At 44.7% G+C, this 22657-nt stretch overlaps 1 protein-coding gene across 1 annotated transcript in view; it reads left to right on the top strand.

Moving 5' to 3' along the window:
• Positions 1-22657, top strand: part of UROC1 (urocanate hydratase 1) — a 75868-nt gene that overhangs the window by 14115 nt on the left and 39096 nt on the right. The window contains exons 3-8 of the mRNA XM_006131264.5: positions 4149-4242; positions 5309-5368; positions 8963-9091; positions 9608-9669; positions 14306-14372; positions 15269-15412. Coding sequence (XP_006131326.2) covers positions 4149-4242; positions 5309-5368; positions 8963-9091; positions 9608-9669; positions 14306-14372; positions 15269-15412 — 556 coding nt within the window. The remainder of the gene's footprint in view (positions 1-4148; positions 4243-5308; positions 5369-8962; positions 9092-9607; positions 9670-14305; positions 14373-15268; positions 15413-22657) is intronic.

The raw sequence follows: 22657 nt of genomic DNA, 5'->3' as shown, positions 1-22657 counted from the left end.
AAATGCTGATAGGTTTCACTAACATATCAGAGTCAGGGTAATGACAATCAAGTTATTCCTGAAGCTGCAAAGTGACAATGAGGAGTCCACATACGACACACAATTTCTTGTGGCATTCACAGAGGTGCTGACCACAGTGGAATGCCAATTTGGGGCTTTGGAAACAAGTACTGAGTGGTGGGATCACAGCATCACGCAAGGCTGTGATGAGGAGCTGTGGCTGCAGAACTTTCGGATGAGGAAAGTCACTTTCATTGGACTGTATGCAGAGCTCGCCTCCCTCCCTGTGGCACAAGGACATGCAAATGAGAGCTGCCCTGCCAGTTGAGTAGTGTGTGGCGATTGCACTGTGGAAGCCAGATACTCCAGACAGCTTTCACTTGGTCGCCAATCAGTTTGGAGTGGGCCATCAATCACATTCTGCTCCAAAAGGCTGTGACTCTGGGCAACGTGTGTGAAATTGCGGATGGCTTTGCATCGATGGGTTTCCCAAGCTGCGGTGGAGTCATAGATGGCACACACATTTCAATTCTGGCACCAGACCACCTAGCCTCTGAGTGCATTAGCCAGTTTCTCTATGGTTCTTCAGGCACTTGCGGATGACTATGGTGTTTCACAGACATTAACACAGGCTGCTCTGGAAAGGTGCATGAGGCTCACGTCTCTCGGAACACTGGCCTGTTCAGGATGCTGCATGTGAGGACTTACTTCCTGGACCAGAAGATCACCATGGGGGAAGTGGAAATGCCTTTTGTTATCCTTGGAGACCCTGCCTGTCCCTTAATGGTGTGGCCCATGACATCATACATGGGGAGCCTTGACCACAGAAAGGAGCAGTTGAATAACAGGTTGAGCTGATTTGCCTGTCGGTATCATAATTCCTAGGGCTGAAGTGCAGCTGGGACTGGACAGCCTCTGCTCCCCAAACACTGATGTGATCCAACACCTTGGCATGTCCAAGCAGGGACTCTCCAGGTGTGTGGAGCAGGCATTGCCAACTGGAGAGAGGCACTGAGAACACACCACGAGTTTCTGAACAAACAGGAAGGAGACTTTCAAATTTTGAAAAGAACCCAAAGGGCGGGTCTGGGGGTTGGTCACCTGAGAGCAGGGCAGTAGAGTCCAAACAGATGACCAGAGAGGCATGAGCTGGCATTGTGGGAAGGGTGCCAGAGGCCAGCCACACCGCAGTACTAAACTACTGTATCCACACTGGCACCCTTGTGCACTCTCCAGAGAGCAACAAGCTCTACGCTTCTCACGGAGATATTGTACCTAGAGCACAGCAACTGCAGAGCTAGTGCACCATAAATGCCTTGTCAGTGAGGACACCGTGGAAGTTACAGAGCTGGGAACTGATTCACTGCACTGTAACTTGCCAGTGTAGACTCGGCCAAAGAAGGCATTTAACATGTCAGCTGTTGCAGCCTTTTTTTTGTAATTGTCCTTCCTTCCTTCTCCTTGAGTAATGGTGTACCTAGTTCTCGGTCCTCTTCTTTTTTCCAATGTCTTTGTAAAATGTGTTCTGGTTACCCTTTATGCCCCTAATGAGTTTAATCTCATTTTGTGCCTTGGCCTTTCTATTTTTGTCCCTACATTCTTATGTTGTTTTCTTGTATTCATCCTTCATAATTTGACCTAGTTTCAGCTTTTTTGTGTGATTCTTTTTTGAGGTTTAGGCCATTGAAGGTCTCCTGGTTAAGTCAGTGCAGTCTTAATGTATATCTTTCCTACTCATTGGAATTGCTTGCTCTTCCAGGGGTGAAAGTAACTTAAATTTCTTAGAGGTACTGTCATATTGCATCCTCCCTGCCCCTGGGAGGGGGCCAGGACAGGGCCCTGGGGGGTGTTGCGACAGAACAGTACCTGTAAAACATTTAAGTGTGGGATGGAGTGCTAGAGGCTCAGGGCAGGGTGCTGGGTTGTGTGTGGGTGTGGGGGACCTTAGGGCAGGGATTGGGGATGTGGCGGGAGAGGGGGCACAGGAGTCAGGGCAGGGGGTTGACAGTTGTAATGGGCTCAGAGCAGGGGTGTGGAGGGAGTGGGGTATGCAAGAGCCGGGGCAGGAAGTTGTGCGGTGTGTGTGCGGGGGAGCTCAGAGCAGGGGATTACTGTGTCAGAGAGACTCAGGTCAAGGGGTGGAGGAGTGTGGGGGGAGTTCAAGGATGGAAGTGAAGGCGCTGGGCTGCCCAGCTACCAGATCCCTGGGCAGTGGAGAACATGCTATCTGGCCACTGCACCCCTGAGGCTGGCCAGGGCACCAGGGACCACACAGCCCAGGATGCGGGCAACATCCAGAGCCCTGCTCCTAGCCAGCCAGTCTCCTTGGCACTGGCATACTTTTACCTTTGCTCGTCCCCTCAATAATGTCTCTTTTAAAAACTGCCAGTTCTCCTGAACTCCTTTTTCCTGATGACTTGCTTCTCACAGAATCTTACCTACCAATTCTCTACGTTTGCTGAAATCTGCCTTCATGAAGTCCTCCTGCAATGAGGTTTAACAGGTAGTTCGAAATAGGGCTTTATTTCAAACGCCTGTTTCATGGCCGGTGTAGACACGGGCAGTTATTCCAGGCTTGTACATTTCAAAAATGGCGCCCGGCCAGGAAGATGCAGATCAAGCGCAGGATATTTATATCCTGGGCTTGATTTGCAATTCCGAATGCCTACATTTGCAGCCCTATTCCGAAATAGGCTGAAAGTGTAGACATACCCTATGAGATCACGTCCATCTCAACCTCAGTACAAGTGTGTACAACTTTGATATGTGTATCCATTAATCTTATGTCATAATAAATTATTTTAGTTATCCAGTACTTGTTTTGTTATTTCCCCCAAACAAACAAAAACCCATGCATTTTTTAAAAAGCAACTTTCTTTTTAGTTTAGTGGTGATTACAAGACAGTTTTCTCTTTGTCTTCCAGAATACAGGTAAACTAAAGGAAATACGTGTAAGGGGGTGAGACCAGCTAGTAAATTTATGCAATACACATTTTCAGTTTGGAGTTACAAGTTGGTCAGCCAATGTCTGATCAATGTCACTGGCAGGTATCATCCAAACCTGTTCAGATTAAACATCTTTCTATATGAAGCAGAAGTCTAGCCATCACATGTCTGTGTGCAAACAGAAGGATACCGGTTTAGACATATCAAACATGTCACTCTGTCTATCCTGCCAGAATGACCTTCTGATGGCCATAACAGCTTTTCTGCTTGTGGAATAGGAGGAAGCAAAATAGTGAAACCTTTTTATGATGGTTACACACTTTCTGATGTTATCAGTATGATTGATGTGGTTTAGCCCCTCGACGTCCCTGATCCATTGTGCTGTGCCCTGCACAAACATATATAAAAAAAGTCCTTACCCTGAAGAATGTACAGTATAAGCATAAGAATAAATATCTCAGAACAAGCTGATATAACAAATAGTGGAGGAGGAGGAGGAGTGCAGGGTAGCAATGAGACAATAGCTCTGAAGAGTGATCTTGTTCTGTAAAATGGGTCTGTAGAAATACCACTGCAGGATTCCATTTACATTAGGTCTCAGTGATTTCTAGATCAAATGTTCTCAGCTTACAAATAAAAATGTAGATTTTGTTCTAACTGCTAACCTTGCAAACTCAATCTAGGAAAGGAGAATCAAGCTGGGACCTTTTCTTCTCCAGCATCACAAATGGTACAGGCCAAACTGTGCCCTCAGTGAAACCTGGGGAGCCCTACTGTCTTTGGTGGAGTCACATGGATATAACTGAGTGGCCCTGAAATTGGCACCTAGAAAACAATGCTGGTGATGGGACACTAGAAAGTATTGAGCTCTCTTTTCCATTGGTTTTTCAGGGCTATCAGTAGTAACAAGAACACATTAGATCCTATTTGTGAATAATTGATTCAACAAATAAAGGTAGAAAAATGCTGAATAAAAGTATTTATAAATATTCTTGGATTAGCTTGGATGAATCTCAAATACATAAACTGATAATCTAAAGAAGTGGGTTTTTTTTAGACTTGAGCTGTATTTTATTTTTTGATTCTTCTTTCCTTGTGAATCAGTACCTGCAGCTTCAGGAAGTTTGGGGGCAGCTAAATATGTCATTGTCTTTTTTTTCTTAAGCAAAATCCTTACTGACATCCAAGTATATTTGTTTCAGAGCATACCCCATAGAGGAATATCCTTGCAAAACCAAAACAGCTGCTGCAATAATGCACATGATCATGAATAATCTGGATCCCTCAGTGGCCCAGGTAATGTACCATAGAAATAAAGGAATGGAACTTAAAAGTAATTCACTCCTTATGCTCACATATACACTGAGTATTTTAGGACCTATGCAAGATTTGTGTACCACTTACTCTCATTCAGATCTTCAATATAAGGATTAAATGGGATTGAAGTGGTGCTTAAATCTTGTGCTGGTCCTCTACACAAAGGTGATTTCATCTCCAACCACTGTAGAGCTGGCTTCTTTTTATGTGAATTAAACAGGCCATTTTGAGAATCTACAGGCGAGTGTATGTATAGTGTGGGATGCCAAAATGATACTTTTTGTGGGAGTGACCCTGCAAGGTTTCTGAGCATCTCCTGGAGGACTGAGGACCAGCCACTTCCTTTTGTTTTAATTAGGGTTAAGAGTGCACCATATTTCTCAGGACTGGGATCTGTGTAGGGCTTAGACTTGCAGTCCCATATGATGTAATCCTAAGGACTTTAGTGGGAATTATGCATGTCAGAGGCATACAAAGTGGGGCATTTTTAGATGCTAAAGCTATGATTTTTATGATTTATGATTTTTAACCTCTATTGGGACACACTGAAGTGGAGTTGGTGACTACTGGAGGTTCTTTATCTAGTTGACTTTTTTTTTTAATCAATTAGGCTTTTTTTAAAATCAATTATGGGAGTCCAGAATACCTGCAGCCAAGATGTTCAGTTTGGTTGGAGGAAAGGGGTGGGATTTTGGCTGTGTACATTTATAGGCCCTTGTACACATCCGTAAATGTGGTAAAATTATTGTCTTCTCTCACACTGGGAGCCACTGAGTCTAGAGAGCAAAGCAAGATGATTTCCTGGAGGTTCTAGCTTTCCTCCAATGATGGAGTTAAGGGGCTGTAGAATCTGGAGAGTGATCCCTGCTTATTCCATGGATACCAAGAATCTGCAAGGAAGAAATACCCTTCCTCCACCACTCCAACCAATGTGGGCAAGAGCTATGCAAATAAATGGCTCTAATTCTCATTGTTACAGAGGAGCCATTCCGAAATATTGCAGGAAAGCACTAGCTGTAATGTAATTATATTGTGCCTTTCTTAGTTTCCCCAGGAGCTTGTAACTTATGGAGGAAATGGACAAGTCTTCAGCAACTGGGCTCAGGTATGACATGGATTTATTTGCAACCAGAGGCCTTGTGAAAAAGTAGATCAGATTTCACCCATCTGACCTCCATTCTACTTAGGCAGAGTTTGTGATAAATTCTTGGCAGTCATTGTCTCATAATATTCCAAAACATCCTGTTTGGGTAGATGAATGCTGAGTTATTAACTCTAAAGATATACAGAGCTTTTAGTGAGGAAAGCACATGCTGCCAAATAGAAATGTTGTGATGATAATTGTGTATTTTAAGATAATTTATTTTCCTTCTTTTGTACATCTGCCATGCACTCCTGGTTTGTTCAGATAATTTTAAAGGCAAACTGCATCCTAAGATGTAATAATGCGTATTTGTTTGTTTCTTCTAATTTCACACTAGTTCATAAAACATGCAACTCATGTACAATGTTCAGTTTGACTTAAAAAGCACAATCTTGAGTCTCTTTCCAACAATTTTAAAAAAATAGCTGAGGACATTTGAGAAGTACTAGCTGACCATTTCTTTGTCCAGTTTAGCTTCAGTTTTGGTAACACTGAAGGTATGTCTAGACTACATGGCTCCGTCGATGGAGCCATGTAGATCAGTTTATTAGACATAGCAAAATGAAGTGGCAATTGAAATAATCACTGCTTCATTTACATCAAAATGGCCGCCGCGCTGTGCTGACGATCAGCTGATCAGCACAGTGGGGCAGTCTAGACTCTCCGCGGTCGACAAGGGAAGCCTTTGTTGACCGCTCCGGTATGCCTCATGAAACGAGGTTTACTGGAGTGGTCGACAAAGGCTTCCCTTGTCAACCGCGAAGCATTTAGACTGCCTCACTGTGCCGATCAGCTGATTGTCGGCACAGCGCGGTGGCCATTTTGATGTAAATGAAGAGGCGATTATTTAAATCGCCACTTCATTTTTCTATGTCTAGTAAACTCATCTACATGGCTCCGTCGACGGAGCCATGTGTTCTAGACATACCCTGAATGACTTTGGTAAAGAGGTATGGTCAAGGTTTAAATCTAAATTCTGGGTCTGGAAGGTTTAATGGTTCCTAAAATCCAAATCTTAAACTTGGAGTCAAAGCTGGGTTTGCAGAACATGGTGGAAGACACCCATATTGCCTGATAGCTCAATAATCTTGTAATTTAATGTTACTCCCCCACTTGTACAGATACCTTGCTCACACCAATGTCTGTGGGAGTTTGCTTTCCCCTCTAGAGGAAAAGATTTTAAAATGTCAGGTGTTGTTCTACTCATAGAACAAACCTCTGCACACTGTATTGTCTCCATTCTTCATTGTAGTGGCATGCAGTGCAGTGTAGTAACCCAAACACTTTGCAAACACTGAAATTTGCACATGAAAAAATATTTCAACAAAATCACTGACATTCAATGAGCGTCTTTCATACACCCCTCATTCAGCAGAGTATAAAGACAGTTCCTATGAACTCAGAAACTACTCCCTCCATGAATCCCTTTGAGATGCAAAACATTCCAGAGGTGGAAGAGAAGAGAAATGTGGTGAGGCTATTGTCTTTTCCTGCTGCTGGTAGATCTGGACAGGTATGCAGGCAGGAATATGTTGCATCCACTGTAAGGGATATAGCAGAGACATGAGCCTCTCCCTGCAGACTGGAAGATCTAGAAGGATTCTGGCTGTGAATTCCTTCCAGAGCTTACATGAGCTCTGCACATTATTCTGAGACTTCTCTGCACTTCACACAGATAAAAATACCAGTAAAACAGAAATGCACTGGATCAGGTATATCCCTGCTGAAGCTTCTCTGATTTTGGTCCCTTGTTTGTTTTACAAAAAATACCTTAATTTACAGATAAGGGTAAATGAATGGTTTTGTGGTTATGGAACAGGTCTGTGTGATGACAGACCTGAGTTTTATTGACAGTTCATGTGAGACCTGGGGCACATCACTTGTGCCTCAGTTTCCAAATCTTTGAAATGTGGGTTGTAGTCTTTACCCCACTAAAAGGGCTTTTGGAGGATAAATTAATTTGTTGGCAAAGTGCTTTGGGGCCTTGGGTGGAAGGTACTATGGAAGTGTACTGCATTTCTTATAAATTACTTATAAGACCCTGATTCTAATTTAATATGAACAGCACCTCCAATTAAATTAGAAGCATGCTTGTGTTTTCAGAGGCTGGCATACCTCAGGGCAGAAGTGAAACTACAAGGTGAAACACAAGCAATGCAAAATTTGGTAACACTCTGTCCTTTCTCTAGTTCCCGCAATCTTGTCCAAATTAGATAGAGCCGTGAACGGCAGGAGTTTCACTGAAGAACAAACAATAACTTTTTGTTCCTAGTTACTTTAGAGTAGCAATCGGATGAATGATTGGGTTGTGATGAGGACACTTTGTTCTCTGTGTGTGTTCATGTCTTGAAATCAGAGTACTTTTTTTCCATTGCAAAATTTATCCTGAAAAGGATGGTTTGGGTGGTATCATTTGCATAACCCCTTGCTTTCTTCCAAGTAAATTATGAAAGGAAAATCCATTTCTAATACCTAATTTCCCTCACTTTAGCTTCAAGAGTTAGAATTGTGACCTAGACTATTCTTTTTAACCCAGGAGAGCAGGATGTGCTTTCCTTTAGAGATATGCATTACTGCTTATTCATCAGCCAGAGGGATAGTGTTTGTACATAAAATATAGCAAAATGTGACTGCTTTGTGTGTTTTCAGTCCATAACCACGTGTTGAAAAAATTCACTTGCAATAACATGAACTTTCTGCTGGAAAATAACGGACTTGAATTAACCCTGCAACCAGTTTATAGACTAAGGGCACAGCTACACAGCAGGGCTATAGCTGAAATAAGCTACGCAACTTAAGGTATGCCATTGACATAGCTGCAGACTATGTTATTTCGGAATAACATTAGTTATTACAAAAAAACGCTGCTGTGTGGACATAGCCTAAGGGACAAATTCTGCTCTCTGGTTTAAATACACAGTAATGCTTTAATTTTGCAGATGAGGCTGGGATTTTTTTGTTTCTAAATGTATCATGGATTGTATTTTCTCAACATGATGAAAAGCGATGATTTTTGTTTGAGATTGAAACTTCATTCACCTTCCAGTTTCAATTGTAATCCATATTTATTTCAAAGGCAAGAAGCCATAGGAGATTTTGAAATCTTGATATCGATGAGGGCTCAGCATGTTTTTGTTGCTGTTTTTTAAAAAAGAAATGTTTTGTATTTGATACTGGGAAGATTTTCAGAAAAGTGTCAGAACCAAATGGCTCATTTCAGGTTAAAATGAGAACAATTCCAAAAATGATGCATTAAATGCTAGAAAGTTATGTTTATGTTTTGTACTGGAGAAAAATACACTTTTTTGCTGCTTTTTCTAAAGCATGTTCAGAATTTTCTCACTAGTAATTTATGTATTTGCTGTTGAGCAGCATCCTTTTAATATACCTTATTAAGAGCAAGAATGTAGCTAAGGCTCTGGTTGATTTTTCTCTATATAAATACATTATGTTAGCCACACAGATGTTCTTATACTAGGAATTTAAGAGCTCAGTGAAGACAGATTGTTGCAAGATGGAAACAGATTTGCTAGTTTTCCTTTGCTTAATTTCCAGTTCTGGCTGGCAATGCATTATTTGTCTGAGATGACCGAAGAGCAAACTTTAGTGATGTACAGTGGACATCCTTTGGGTCTCTTCCCCAGTCATCGGTATGCACCTCGATTAATCATCACCAATGGCATGGTGGGTATTTCCATTTCATTCTGTTCACCTCATCTTAGGCTGTTTTTAAACTTATTCCTTATTAGATTTTCACAACATGAATAAAAGAAAATGCATAAAGCCAAATTCTGCCCTCATTTATTCCAGTGCTACTCTCTCTACATTGGTATAATTAAGGGCTGAATTCTGTCCTCATCAGATGGCCATAATTTTCTGTCTCCATCAGCCTAGGCCAGATCTTAATGAGTGAACCACAGGTGAAAGTTCCTGTGTCCCATTGTTAGTCTTCTGAGCCTTCCAGTACCCATCTCCTCCTCTGCTAGTCTGTAAGATTTGCAAAGCAGGTAAGTTGCATGACAGAGGAGTTACTTTTTCCATTATATTTAGACTATATGCAGCCAAAGCCCAGTTGCCTTACCCTTGGGACTCGTCCCATTGATGTTCATTGATTACTACTGACATGAGTAACTCTAGCAGAATTTGGCCTCTGGAATAGAACCATTGCTATATTCCAATGCTTTATTTTTCTCTTTTTAGATTATTCCCAACTATTCCTCCAGAAGCGAATACGAGAAAATGTTTGCGATGGGAGTTACAATGTAAGATATGCATTTTCATTACTCCTGTTTCAAAGGTTTACAGTCATATATTAACGAAACCAGAGTCAGGGACCAGTTACTTTCTGATTAAAATATCTAATGTAGATGGACTTTAACTGTGTTCCATCATTAAGGTAAGATCTTGATTCAGCAAAGCACTTAAACACATGCTTAATTTTAAGCACGAGAGACCCCATCTGCGTTCAACAATTTAAGTATACACCTAAGTCACATTGGGATGTAAAGATAAACATGTGTATAAGGGCTCAGCTGAATCAATCTCAATCAGGGCCAAAACAGATTTTTAATATTTTGTGAATAAATCATTTGATTACATTTTCTTTGTTCATTGTTCATCCTGTTTATGGAGCAGGGGGATTGTTCACTAAGGGTATGTCTACACAGTAAAATTATTTTGAAATAATAGCTGTTATTTCAAAATAACTTTACTAGCGTCTATACAGCCAAATCGCTATTTCAAAATTAATTCAAAATAGCAGAGCGCTTATTTCGAATTTGGTAAATCGCATTCCACGAGGAATAAAGCCAAATTTGAAATAGCTATTTCAAAATAAGTGCTGTGTAGACACTTATATCAAAATAGGGGGCCTCCAGCCTTCCCAGGGTGCCCTGGTGGCCACTCCAGCCTCAACCAAGAACACTCCTCTCCCTCCCCCCTCCCTGAAGCCCTTAAAGGGGTAGACTCTGGCCATAGTGCCTGTGCCAGCTGCAAGCTTGCCGTCCCAGAGCCAGCAGTCACTGCCCGTGGCTCAGTGGCCCCAAAACATGAGCCAGCAAGCCACTGGCAGCCAGCCCTCTACCACTCCCCAGGAGCAGTCTGCCAGCTCCCAGGAGCCTGACAGGGCCCAGAGAAGGCAGGCGCCTTCCTGGTCCAGGGTGGAGATCATGGACCATATTCAGGTTTTGGGGGGGATGCCCCCAACGTCCATGATCTTCGCACTAGACAGAGGAACGTGGCTGTCTATGGCAGGACAGCTGCCAGCCTGGCCACCAAAGGCCACATGCGAACCCAGGAGCAGGTTTGCAGGAAAATCAAGTTGGTTCAGCAAGACCCCCAACCCTGAGCCCTGAGCTTCCCCTCCCCCTTCTTCCTCTTGCTTCTGCCTTCCAGCTCCCTCTTCCCAGGTTTCCCCCTTCCCTCTCCCGCTTCCTTTCCCCAGTCTCACCAGAGTTTAATTCCCTCCTACCCCCCAGTTCTGTTAAATAAAGAGAGTTTGTATTAATGAAAATACATGTATTTTATTTGACATCAGGAAGGGGGGTTAGGGAGGGGTAAGTGGAAGGACATGAGGGAGGAATGAGGCACAAGCACCCAGTGTGGCAGACCAGGGTGGCTCTTAGTGCTCCTCAAGGTGGAAGCTCTCCTGCAGGGCCTCCTGGATACTGACAGCCCCCCGATGGACCTCCCAGATGGCAGCCTGCTGAAAGTGCAGTCAGGCTCGCAGCAGTGCGTCCACGAGAAGCACCAGCATGCCCAGGGGCAGCTCTGGCTCCATGTTGTAGAGTGCTGTGGTGTCCCAAGTAAGGGCAACCAGAGCACACAGAGGCAAAATGCTTTGCTGTCCCTCATCGAGGGAGGTAGGCAAGCAAGCAGGGAAACCTGAGAACCAGCTGTCCGGGGGGGGGGTCCCTTTAAGCACAGGCCTCAGATAACCTCAGGCAGTAGCCACGCAAAGTAACTCCTGACCTGATGCCCTGCCATACCTGGTTCTGGCTGGCCTTAAATGCGATACAGCGTCCACTCAGTGTGGACGCGCTATTTCAAAATAGCAAAACTCTATTTTGTAATGCATTTTGTGTGTAGACGCGTTATTTTGAAATAAGCTATTTCAAAATAACTCTGTAGGGTAGACATACCCTCAGTTATACAAGAGTTTGCATGTCATGGTAAGCATTAACAGTTATAGTGCTGTGAAAGTTGTGGGGAAGTAGGTGCATGTAAATAAGGTATACAAATGAAGGGGGTTAATATGGAGGATGTACCTACAGGCTAGCATTCTCAAAGGAACCTATGAGAGTTAGGAATCTAGGGTAAACTTTTCAAAAGTGCCTAAGTGATTTAAGTGTTTAGTTCCATGGAAAGTCAAAGTGCATCTACCCTGCAAAACAAAAACAAAACAACCCTCTGTAGCGAATCTCAAAGTCCAAGTTTTCAGGGCTTGTGTTGCCAGGTTAAACAATATCCATGTAGACCTTCCTGCTCAGATTGGAGCACAGGCTATGAGACCCTTTCCCTGCACCTGGTTTCAGCGAGTGAGCTCCAGCACAAGTGGGAATGTCTATACTGCTCTTCTTTAGCTCCAGAGCACAAGCCCAGCAGCCCAAGTCAATTGAAAGGGGGCAGTTGCCTCAGGGCAGGGATTCCCAGCCACTGCTTCCATTACCACAGTGACTAGAGTCCCGGGCCCTTTAAATCGCTGCTAGAGCGCCTGGTGGAATGCTCCGGTTGGCGTTGAGGAGTGGCGGGGGACAGGGTAGCAGTGTGTTCTAGTTGCTGCTGAGAGCTGGCTGCCTGCAGCCTCACCCCCTTGCAGGAGAACAGAGCTGGGCCCCTTGCACCTTGCCCAGTGTCCTGGCAAGTCTGTTTGCCCCCTGACCTGGGTTCTGAGACTCATTGCTATGAGGGTTTTTTTGTAGATATACCCTAAATCAGTGGTTCCCAGCTGCCAGGCTGCATCTGCTCTGGGAGCCAGGAGAACACCACCCAGTGCTTCCCCTCATACCATGATGGTTGGGAGAGGCATGTCCTGCCCTGCTTCTCAGCCAACCAGCACCGGGCAGGAGTGGGGTCTCCTCCGAGACACGGTTCACTGCGCGGTGGGAGGGCGGTGCAGAGCCCAGCAAGGCCCTTCCCCCGGAGCAGCTCATGGAGAGGTCATGTGTGCAGCGCCAGCCCAGTCACGCCACAGCCAGGTGTGGCAGAAGTGAGAAGAGGGGGTCACGTTGGCCGGTGGGGCAGAGCACGGCGTGCGAGCAGCCCAATGCCCACGTGCAGGGGGAGTTACCGCAGGATGAACCACCAGCACCATGGAGGAGGCTAGAGCCACATCTCTAGCCCCGCACACACTGAGCATGGATCCCGGCCTCACCAGGCTGGACCATGAAGGGTTGGCAGGGGCCTCTGTGTCCACCAGCTGCCTCGCTTGTGCCCTGCCCTGGTCAGCAGTGGAGTCCCAGAAGACGCTGGGCCCAGAGTCTGCACAGGCTGGCAGGAGCGGTCTGGGACTGGTGGCACGATTTTCCTGCACAGCACCACTGCTGGGGGCTGCAGCTGGGCAAACACTGAGACGTTAATCCCTGTGCAAACGCCACCACGTGCTGGGACCTGTCACTTTCCAGTGGGTCACTCCAAGCAGCCTCCTTCCCCTCTTTCAGCTCTCTCTGCCTGGCTCTTGGGCTGCTGAACTATGGGTTGTCTTAAGGGGTGAGGAGCTCTAAGAGGCAGAGGGCTGACACTGGTAGGCATTGGGGCATCTGGAGTGGGGAGATAATACTGCGGAAACTCTGGAGGTGGGGCTAGTAGTGGGGGGCCTAGGAGAGAAGGCATTGGGGAACTCTGGGGATGGGGCTAATATTAGGGAATGGGGGCTGGCACTGAGGAGGACCTTGGGGGGTTGGGTGCAGTGGGAAATAGGAGGCTGGTGCTGGGGGGGGGGAGGTCTGGTGGTGGTGGGCTCTAAGCCTTAAGGGAAGGGGCTGGAGGAGCTGAAGCCAGCTGTTTGTGGCAGCTCTGGGGGCTAGCGCTTTTGGCGAGCCGGCAAAATTTTATTTGCATATTCCTTATTTGTATAAGGAATATGCAAACACATGTAACCAGTTCTCCAAAGGTTTGTGAATGGGTTTGCATATCTTAAAAAAGGTTGGGAACCACTACCCTAAATCACTTAGGCCAGGTCTACACTGACGGAGAAATTCAATTGAAGATACGCAACTGCAGCTATGAGAATTACTTAGCTGGAGTTGATGAACCTTGAACTGAATTTCTGGGGTGGCCCCACAACTTCCCTTACTCCTTGTGACTATGAGGAGTACCAGGATTGACTGAGACACCCTCAGCATTCAATTTAGTGGATCTTTATTAGACCTACTAAATTGAACCCTGGAAGAGTGATTGCCCGAGCGTTAATCTTGCCAGAATTTTAGACAAGGCCTTAGGTGCTAATGAAATTTTTGTCCTCAGCTTTCATTGACTTTCAATAGGGATCCAATACCTACATCACTTCATCCCTATTAGGTATCCCAGTCAGAGCGCTTTGCCCAAATAAAGTCGCGTTTCCCTTTGACTTGTTTGTGCTGCAGTTGTGCACTCTCAAAGCTCCTCCAGTAGCCATGTTTGACCTTACTGCAATAAAGAACTGGCTGTGGGCTTTTGAGGTGATACTGCTGTTGAAGTGCAGCACTTGGAACAATGGTGAGATTTTGACAAGTTATCTTCTTTTTGATGGTGGTGGATAATCTCTTAATCTTAATGCAGACAGGATTCAATTCAATTGTAAACTTGTTAATGCCAGGCTTTCTAACTGCAGATAACATAGCCACAGAAAATGCTGTTGTAATGTTAACCTTATTCTGAGGTGACTGAAATGGACATCATTGTGTTCACTACAATTGATAGGTATGGACAGATGACAGCAGGGAGTTATTGCTACATTGGCCCCCAGGGAATAGTCCATGGAACTGTGGTAAGAGATTTGGAAAGGGTCTATACATAGACTGTGAGAGGTGGCTGCTGTGAGAGGGCTGAGTTGACTTCTCTTGTCTGGAGGCTCCTGACAATTAAAAGGAAATAGTTTTGCCACCTCATTAATCAAACTATGGCACCTCCCCAAACTCCTCAAATCAGAGATGGGATCGTGATCCAGACCCACAGTTTGAGAGTGTTTGGATCCAGGGTTTTAATTTGGGCCCATCTCTAGTTTCAACAGGAGAACTGGCTGAACATGCATAATCTGATGCATTGAATATAACGGGTCTTTGGTTCCTCATCTAATTTAGTACTGAAACACAGTACTTTGTTTCTGCCAGATTCTTCCTGCATGGTGTCTCAGAATCCTGTCTAAAGATTTGTGTGCACAGATTTTGTAATCCAAGAGTATATCAGCAGAGTCCTCTAGATTGAATGGGACCATTAGCTAAAGTGTATTCTGTTCTCTGGCACCGGGGCAGGATTGATTCTGGCATCTCTGAATCATCCACAAGAGTTGGATCCCAGGTGTCTCTGATCCTGGACATCTTCAGGAATGATGAGTCTACAACTTTGCTTGGCAGTTTGTTTTATGCTTTAACCATGCAAAGAGATTCTTCTGATATTGAATGTAAATTATCCCTTAAGCCAGTTCCATTGTGCTCCAAGCATTAAATCTTCCAAAAGGCTGGGAAGAGCATTTGACCTTCTGAAAAACATCAGTGCCTTAGAGTATCTTAACTGATTCTGCTTGTAAACAGATGTAAGCTTGACACAAATGTCTAATTAATACAAAAATACAATAGAGATACACACATAATAAATATATTTAAATTGTAGGGATTTTAGGGAACGGGGTTACCAGTAATTGCCTTGTTGTGCCCTGTATTCTAGCTAACAGTGCTGAATGCAGGCCGACGCTACTTGGGTGTGGAGAACCTGGCCGGGAGGGTTTTTGTCACCTCTGGTCTTGGAGGAATGAGTGGTGCTCAAGCCAAAGCTGCAGTCATTGCTGGATGTGTGGGGATCATCGCTGAGGTAAGACTATCTATCGCCTCTTTGTTTCCCTTCTGTATTCTCTTTGCAGGGCTCTGCTGTGCACAGCTTCTGATCCCTCTCCTCTGCTGAGGCTTGTTCCTCATTCCTTTCAATTTGCCTTCCTGTGCTAACCTCCATTCTGGTAGCATCTGCTCATTTGCAAGCTCTCTTTCCCCACCAAAAAGTAACAGGCAAGAATTCGGCGAAACATGTGACTTATGCGGTCCACATTGAAAAAAAATATTCTTCCCCCAAGAGCTGTGTACCCTTCCAGGGTTTATTATAATCTCCTCCTACTCCTCTGCTCTCTCTAGTTTTGTCTGAGTTCATTGTATTTGATAAGTTCCTCAGAGTACGGCCCTTGCCTTCTGTAGGGTTGCGATGTGCCAGGAACATGCATAGTGCTATCTAAGCCACACACAGTAATTGTGTAAGTGAGTCATTCTGAATGTTGGGGCCAAATTCAGCCCTAGTTTAAATAGGCCTAACTCCAATGAACTTGGGTGGGGATTGTGCCCTTTTATGCCAGGACTCCATTTCTTCTATGCTGTTAAAACAGGGGTGAGTATAACAGGCTTCAGGGGGGCTAACAGACATGCTGGGCCCCCAAAGGGGAACTGCTCCATACTCCTGGAAGGGGTTGGGCAGAAGGGGTGGAACTAGGGGCAGCCAGCCCTCAGCACCACTCAGAGTACACCGTGCCCCCCCAGACAGTCCTCACAACCACCTGGAGTGCTCCAGTAGCAATTTAAAGGGCCCAGGTCTCTGGCCATTGCCACTCCTGCAGTAGTGGCATCAGTGGCTGGGAGCCCAGAGCCTTTTTGAATCTCTGGGCCCTGGGCCAGTTGTCTCGCTCCCCCCCACCAGCGGGCCTGACAGGGTTAATACATCTGATTGCCTCATCAAGTGTTATAAGAGAGCCTAATAATAGACGTGCCCCAAATGTCTGGACCCTCCCTGAATCTCTGTTCCCTGGGGCCCAGTGCAGAAATGCCACCTTGCTGATATCTGTCCATACCTAGCAATTGCACTGAACACAAAGGTGTCCCTTCTATTCAACTCACAATAAGAAAATAAAGAAAATAGCGTTTTGTGTAGCCGGGTTCTCTGTTGTTAGAAAACCTGGTCTTATCACGTTCAAATCTTTACCAAATTTTCTCTGCATTAAGAACAAGAGATTTCCAGCACCAGTAGAAACAGGATCCCCGGTCAACATCTTACCATTGTGCCACATGCTGAACTTCAAATGAGAGTTTCACATCAAAAGTTTGGAATGTATGGAATATTTTCAAAAGTGCTCAGCCAGGCCTGCTGACGGGGCAGGACCAAAGGGGGCAGTGGCCCTGGGGCCCAGTGATTCAAAAGAGCCCTGAGCTCTTTAAATTGCTGCCAGAGTGCCACTGCAGTGCTCTGCATGGTGTTTAGGGAGGCCTAAGGAGGCAGGAGTACTGTGCCCTGTGCTCCAGGCAGTGCTAGGGGGGCACTATGGTCCGGGTGATACTGAGAGCCAGTTGGCCCTGGACCCGCCCCTTCTGACCTTGTCCCCGCCCCCTCCAGAAGTGTAGAACTGGCCCCTCCCACTTTGCCCAGGAGCCCAGCATGGCTGTCGGCTCCCCTGTGCTTAGTATTGTTGTTATTAGGATTTTACCATTGATTTCAATAGGAGCAGATTTAAACCAAAGCCAAGTGTTTTTGAAAATCCCCCCCTTAAGCAACAAGGCCCATCACAGGTCATTCATCGATCAGTGAAAGACCAGTGGTGCAGCCCATATCTCAAATATTTATCCTGGCCAGTCCTGATTTATTTATACAGACCAATTAGGAAAAATCAATTTCTCTTTCAAATGTTCCATTTTGGTACACAAAGCTTTGGGCTGCTTCATTCTGGATATGCACACTTGGACTTCCAACACCCTGACCCTGAAATACATTGTCTCAGTACCCCCAGGGCACCTTCCTTGGGCAGCCAGAGGCTGGTTTATCTCACTCGGTGCCCCAGCATAACTTAGAGCAAGCTCAGATCTGTTCAGTCCCCATCTATTTAAGTATTCCAATTTGTAAAGGACTCCCAGAGGCAAATACTTTGTCTGGGAAATTGCCAGAGTGCCATACGCTCTTCCACCCACAGCAAATCCCTGATGTGCAGCCTCAGTTTGGGGGAAGCAGAATTTATCATTAGCGCAATGGGAGCATTGCCTGTGCAAAGACTGCCAGAATGGCTCGTCTGTTTGATGCTCCAAGAGGAAAGTTGTCTAACAACCACTTCCAATTTTTTTTAAAATATGAGAGCCAATAGCAAAACAACCTCTCCTCTCACTTTTACCTAGAGTTAGATCAATGTTAATGATATTTTACTAACATTAGCTACCTTTACTGGAAGTTAAAGACCACTAATGCATTAGCAATCCACATACAGGATGTTATGGATCCATCAGGTTTATAAAATGATGGATAAGCGACACATCTAGAAGCCAAACACTAGAATTCTAATGTTGACAAATGTAATTCTGAAATGTAGGACTGAAATGAAATCCACTCTGATTTGAAATATAAATAAAACAAACAGTGCCTCTTCGAACATGGATTTTGCTGTTGCCTTTATGCTCTGATACGCCTTATAATGATTGTTGTTCTAAAATTTCTTTGGTTTCTAACTGGAATCAGTCCCCATCTATTTAAGTTACATAACTCAGAATAATTTTCTATTCCAAAATATAATTAGTAGAGATCAATCATATACTGGGAGACTGGGAATACTGGGGCTGTTTCCTTATGTAATTATTTATTTGTTCTTTTGCTAAAGAACATAAATACAATTCTGCTCCCTTGAACTGAGCTTAAATGGGTGGATGGGTGGTCTTTGACATTGGTAGAAGGAAGTATAGAAGGTTAAAAGACAAGAAATCTGTTGGACTATGGCAGTGTTTCTCAGCTTGTGGGTTGGGACCCAAAATTGGCCGGGGCAGGAAGTTATATAGGCCTGTGGTACCTGTGTTCCAGGAATATTCAGGGCCCAGGAATTCAGCCCCACCAGTGTTGAAGACTGAGCCTCTCCCTGGCCCCAAAGACCTCCCTCAGAATGTCTCCTGTCTCCACTTGCTGCCCCTGGTCATTTAAAAAGACCCAGGGATCCCTGGTGGCCACCACCTCCACTGGGTGATCTTTGACATCAGTAGAAGGAATAATAGATGGGTCAGCTTGCTGCCTGCCTGCTCTGTGTCACTCCCAGAAGTGGCCAGCACATCCCTATGGCCCTTGGGGGGGTCCCTGCCCCGAGTACTGAGCCACTGCCAGAGGGTGGGTCACTTTCAAGAACTAGCACTGCCCAAGATAAGCACTGACCTCCAACCTCCTCCTGTCCCCTAACCATCTGCCCCACCCCAGAGTCCGCACCCGGCACCCAAAGTCCCTCCCAGAGGCAGGTTGGGGGGGGGGGGTGGACTTGGATTTGGTCTGGGCACCCCTCCCCCAAATTATCCAAACCTGCCTCTAGAGAAAAACCTGCCTCAAGAATGTTTCAAAGGATCATTTGGCAGCTCCTGTGTCTTCTGTCCCAGGGGGGCTAGCAGGGCTCATTACCCTGCTCCAGGCTGTGCACCCTCCGGGGTCCTGGCACCGCTCAGGTCTGGCCCAGCCGCCATGATGACAGGATTCTGGATAGACCAAATCTGAGTGAGTGGCCCTGCCACCCCATGAGCCAAATCATGACTCTACTCAGGGGTCCAGTCAGTGGAGATACCCCAACTTGAGGGTGCACTGCCAAGTCCAGTCAGCACCAGCACAGGAGCTGCCCCTGTGGGGTGAGTATCAGGCAAGTCCCAATCCCCCTCGGGGCAAGATCCAACAAAAACCACCCCAGGGCCTCCACCCCCAGACTATTGTACTGGGTTGCAACAAGCCATAAACATTTACAACTGGGTCTGTGCCCAAAAAGGTTGAGAATCACTGACCTATAGGATTTTAGGACAATTGAACCACTTCTTAAACATTTACTAACTCACCAAACAAATGCTCTACTCTTAATATAAAGTGTGCCTGAGATATTGTTGATATTGACGAGGCTTTTGCTTGAGTGAAGACTACGGGATTGGGCTTACCAATACAGAATTTTCAAAAATGTTTTTTAGAAAGGTTGATCACAGTGGTTGTTTATCCCTTCCACACTGTAGGGACACACACCTTTACCCAGTTCCTAGGGCTCAAGGTGCAACCCTGTGAATTTACACATAGTGATAACATCAGACTAAAGGATACGTGACATATAATGCCCTCCCACTGGTAGAGTGACCATATTTCTCTATGCTAAATATGGGACACCTGATAACATTATTTGTATTCAAGCAAGTTCAATAGCAGTCAATCAGAACTATTGCAGTACAAATGTTCAAATTAAGATCAAGTTGATTGAGTCCCTGGTAAAAAAAATACTGTCTAGTAGGATTCTTTCTGGTGGGTGGGCAGCTGGCAAGCAGGGATCTGGCCAGAAGTAGGACCCATGAGCACTGATGGGGAGAGACAGAAAATATAGGAAAATATGTTTGTTTTTAAGAAAAGAACAGGACACCTGCAGGGGGGCTTATATATGGGACCGTCCCTTTAAAAACAGGATATTTGGTCACCTTACCCATTGGTAAGCTCACAGTAGGATAGAATGTATGCCCCAAATTCCAGCAGCAAGATCTTAAGTCATCATGTGATGGGCATTAGTTGGATCCAGCTCAGAGTGGGAAGTGAACATAGCCAGGATCAAATCCAGGTCTATATGGATAGCCATGTGTCATTGCTCCACTTGGCAACTTGCTGACAACTACTGACCTAGGACCCATGAAGCCCAACTCCAGTTTGAAGTTCCACCCATGAATTCCAACTAGTGGAGTCCCAAAGCAGCCGACTGGCCTGTTGGCCTGAGCGATCAACAGGAACATGCAACTGTCTGACCAATTGGGATCCACCCTGCTCTGGACTGTGTACCTTGTGGCTCCTGCTTTCATTCCCATGGCTCATGACTTCTGACCCATGGTTCTGAACTCCTCTTTGTCTCTTGTCTCTGACCTCCTGGTGTCCTGACCTGGCCTGACTCTGGTTACCAACTCACGGTTCTGATCTTCTGGTAGCCTGATCCAGCTGACTCTTGACCCCTGACTTTGTACTCTGGTAACCGTTCAGATCACTAGATCTGGCCATCCACAACCCAGCCTTGACAGCCAGTATAACCAGTGGGTCAGCTGGGAATTCCATATAAAGTTATGCAGAGTCTGGCCTATCATTTCAGAGGGCATTTTCCTCTGCACCGCTCTGGGTCCCCTGTAGCACTTCCTATGGAGTCTTGCTGCCACTGACTCTACTTGCATGTCTGCATCATACCCAACACTCCGAGAGGTGTTGCAGGGGTGGGGGATTACTGCCAGTTCTGTCTAATTTTTTATGGCCAGATTACCTGACATGATAGCAAATGCTGCAGTGTTTGGGTTGCAAACCCTGCATGGGTATGTTGGAATCAAAAGAAAATCTATTTTCAATATATATGCTACATACCTTCAATTTAAGGCATAACTCTCAGCTGGGCCTTCTTTAATCTATTATGCAGGGGTATAGAGTTAAAGAAGAGGATCCCTAGTGTAACTCCACTAGTCCCACTGGAGTTACACCAGGTGTGACATGAACCTATCATTTTAAAAACTGCTGTCTTGCTGATCAAAGAGCATAAAAGATTTTCTAGACTCTAGTGAAAAGGAAGTTGATGTCTTTCGGTGTGATCCAAGAATGAGATCCAAAACCCTGTGAAGATAGGTCAGAAATACAGTACATAGAATACTGTAACATAGAGGATTTAGACGGCCCAATCAGTGCTGCACTCAGACTTTTAGAATTATAATTGAAAAATCATATATTTGTTATATGCCATTCTGAATTCTTTTCTCCATCACTGGTATTGTTTTGCATAGTATCAAAACAGCATACAAAGAGAAGCAGTCTTCTCTATCAAACTGACTTCTTGGAGTTCCTCTCTACTGGTGTTGCCCCAAACCAAAATTTTGGAATGATATGCCTAATCAGTGGCATGGGAACTGATGAAATGTTTCACACACTGAAATAACTGGGCAAGAGGAGACTTTCCATTGACTTTGGTGGACATTAGATCAAGTCCCAAATATATAACTTTTGTGCCTACATATAAATAGTTTGGTGGCTGGAAATGATAGAAAGAAAATGCTGAGGTGCACTGTGGTAACGAATGGTTGTTTAATTGGGTTATTATAAAATACTCTGTATATCTATGTGCTCATTCACACCATCCTGGCTGCTTTAATCAGTTGGTGCACTGCAGTAGAAAATTGGCTTACTTTAGTTTTTAAGCCTGCATTGTGGCTGGAACTTGTAACTCATATAAGAAGCCTTAGTGATGTGTGAGTTTAGCTATTAATCTTTAAATATGGAGTCACTGCCAAAGTCTCCATAGTATATCTCCGTGTGTGTATGATTCACACACAGAAACACACCAGGAGTAATGATGGGGTAGGGCTCAGATTTGGGATTCATCTTAACTGGACCCTCAACATTCAGAACAAAGAGGACATTGGATACTTGGGTCCAGTTTTGATCCATTTATTTTTTTTATAGAAGTGACAGCTGTCTGGAAGAAGACAAATGATTTTGCTAATTTTGTATCAATTTTTTGCTGAAATGTTTGAAAATTCCAAAAACACTCTCTAGAGAAGACCAAATTTGGTGTTGGTTTTGGTTCCGTAAAACCTCCTTAGGCAGGGCTGGAGCTGCTGAAAAAACTGGCCATCTCTGTGTTTTCAACAGAAAATGGCATTTAGATTAACTGGAAATGTTAATGAAAAAATTACAAGTTTCACAGAAAATATTTGGGTTTTCATTGACAATCTGAAGACAAAAACATTTTTTGTTTTCAGTTTCTCAGTTAAAATATGAAAAATTTCAACAGAAATTTAAAAAATGCTATGAAACCTTTTGGTGTGAAAAATTATTTCCTAACTAGCTGTCAGTAGCGGTTTGTTTTGTAAAACCAGGTTGGTCTGGATCTGGTTCAGTGCTTAATTTGTGCTTGGATTTGCCAGCTGAGACCCAGCACCTCTGGGCTTGGCAGTTCATAGCCCCGGCACTTCTGGGTTTCCTGCATCATTTACAAAAGTAAAATAATTGCTTGAGCTCTGACACTTATTTCATGACAAATTAAGCAATGACCTGACCCCCATTGTATCAAAACCACAGTTTGGG

Source organism: Pelodiscus sinensis, chromosome 11 (assembly GCF_052426305.1).
Source record: "Pelodiscus sinensis isolate ZL-2025 chromosome 11, ASM5242630v1, whole genome shotgun sequence".
Taxonomy (NCBI): Eukaryota; Metazoa; Chordata; order Testudines; family Trionychidae; genus Pelodiscus; species Pelodiscus sinensis.
Note: the sequence above shows the minus strand (reverse complement) of the source record. Positions and strands in the feature narration are given on the sequence as shown.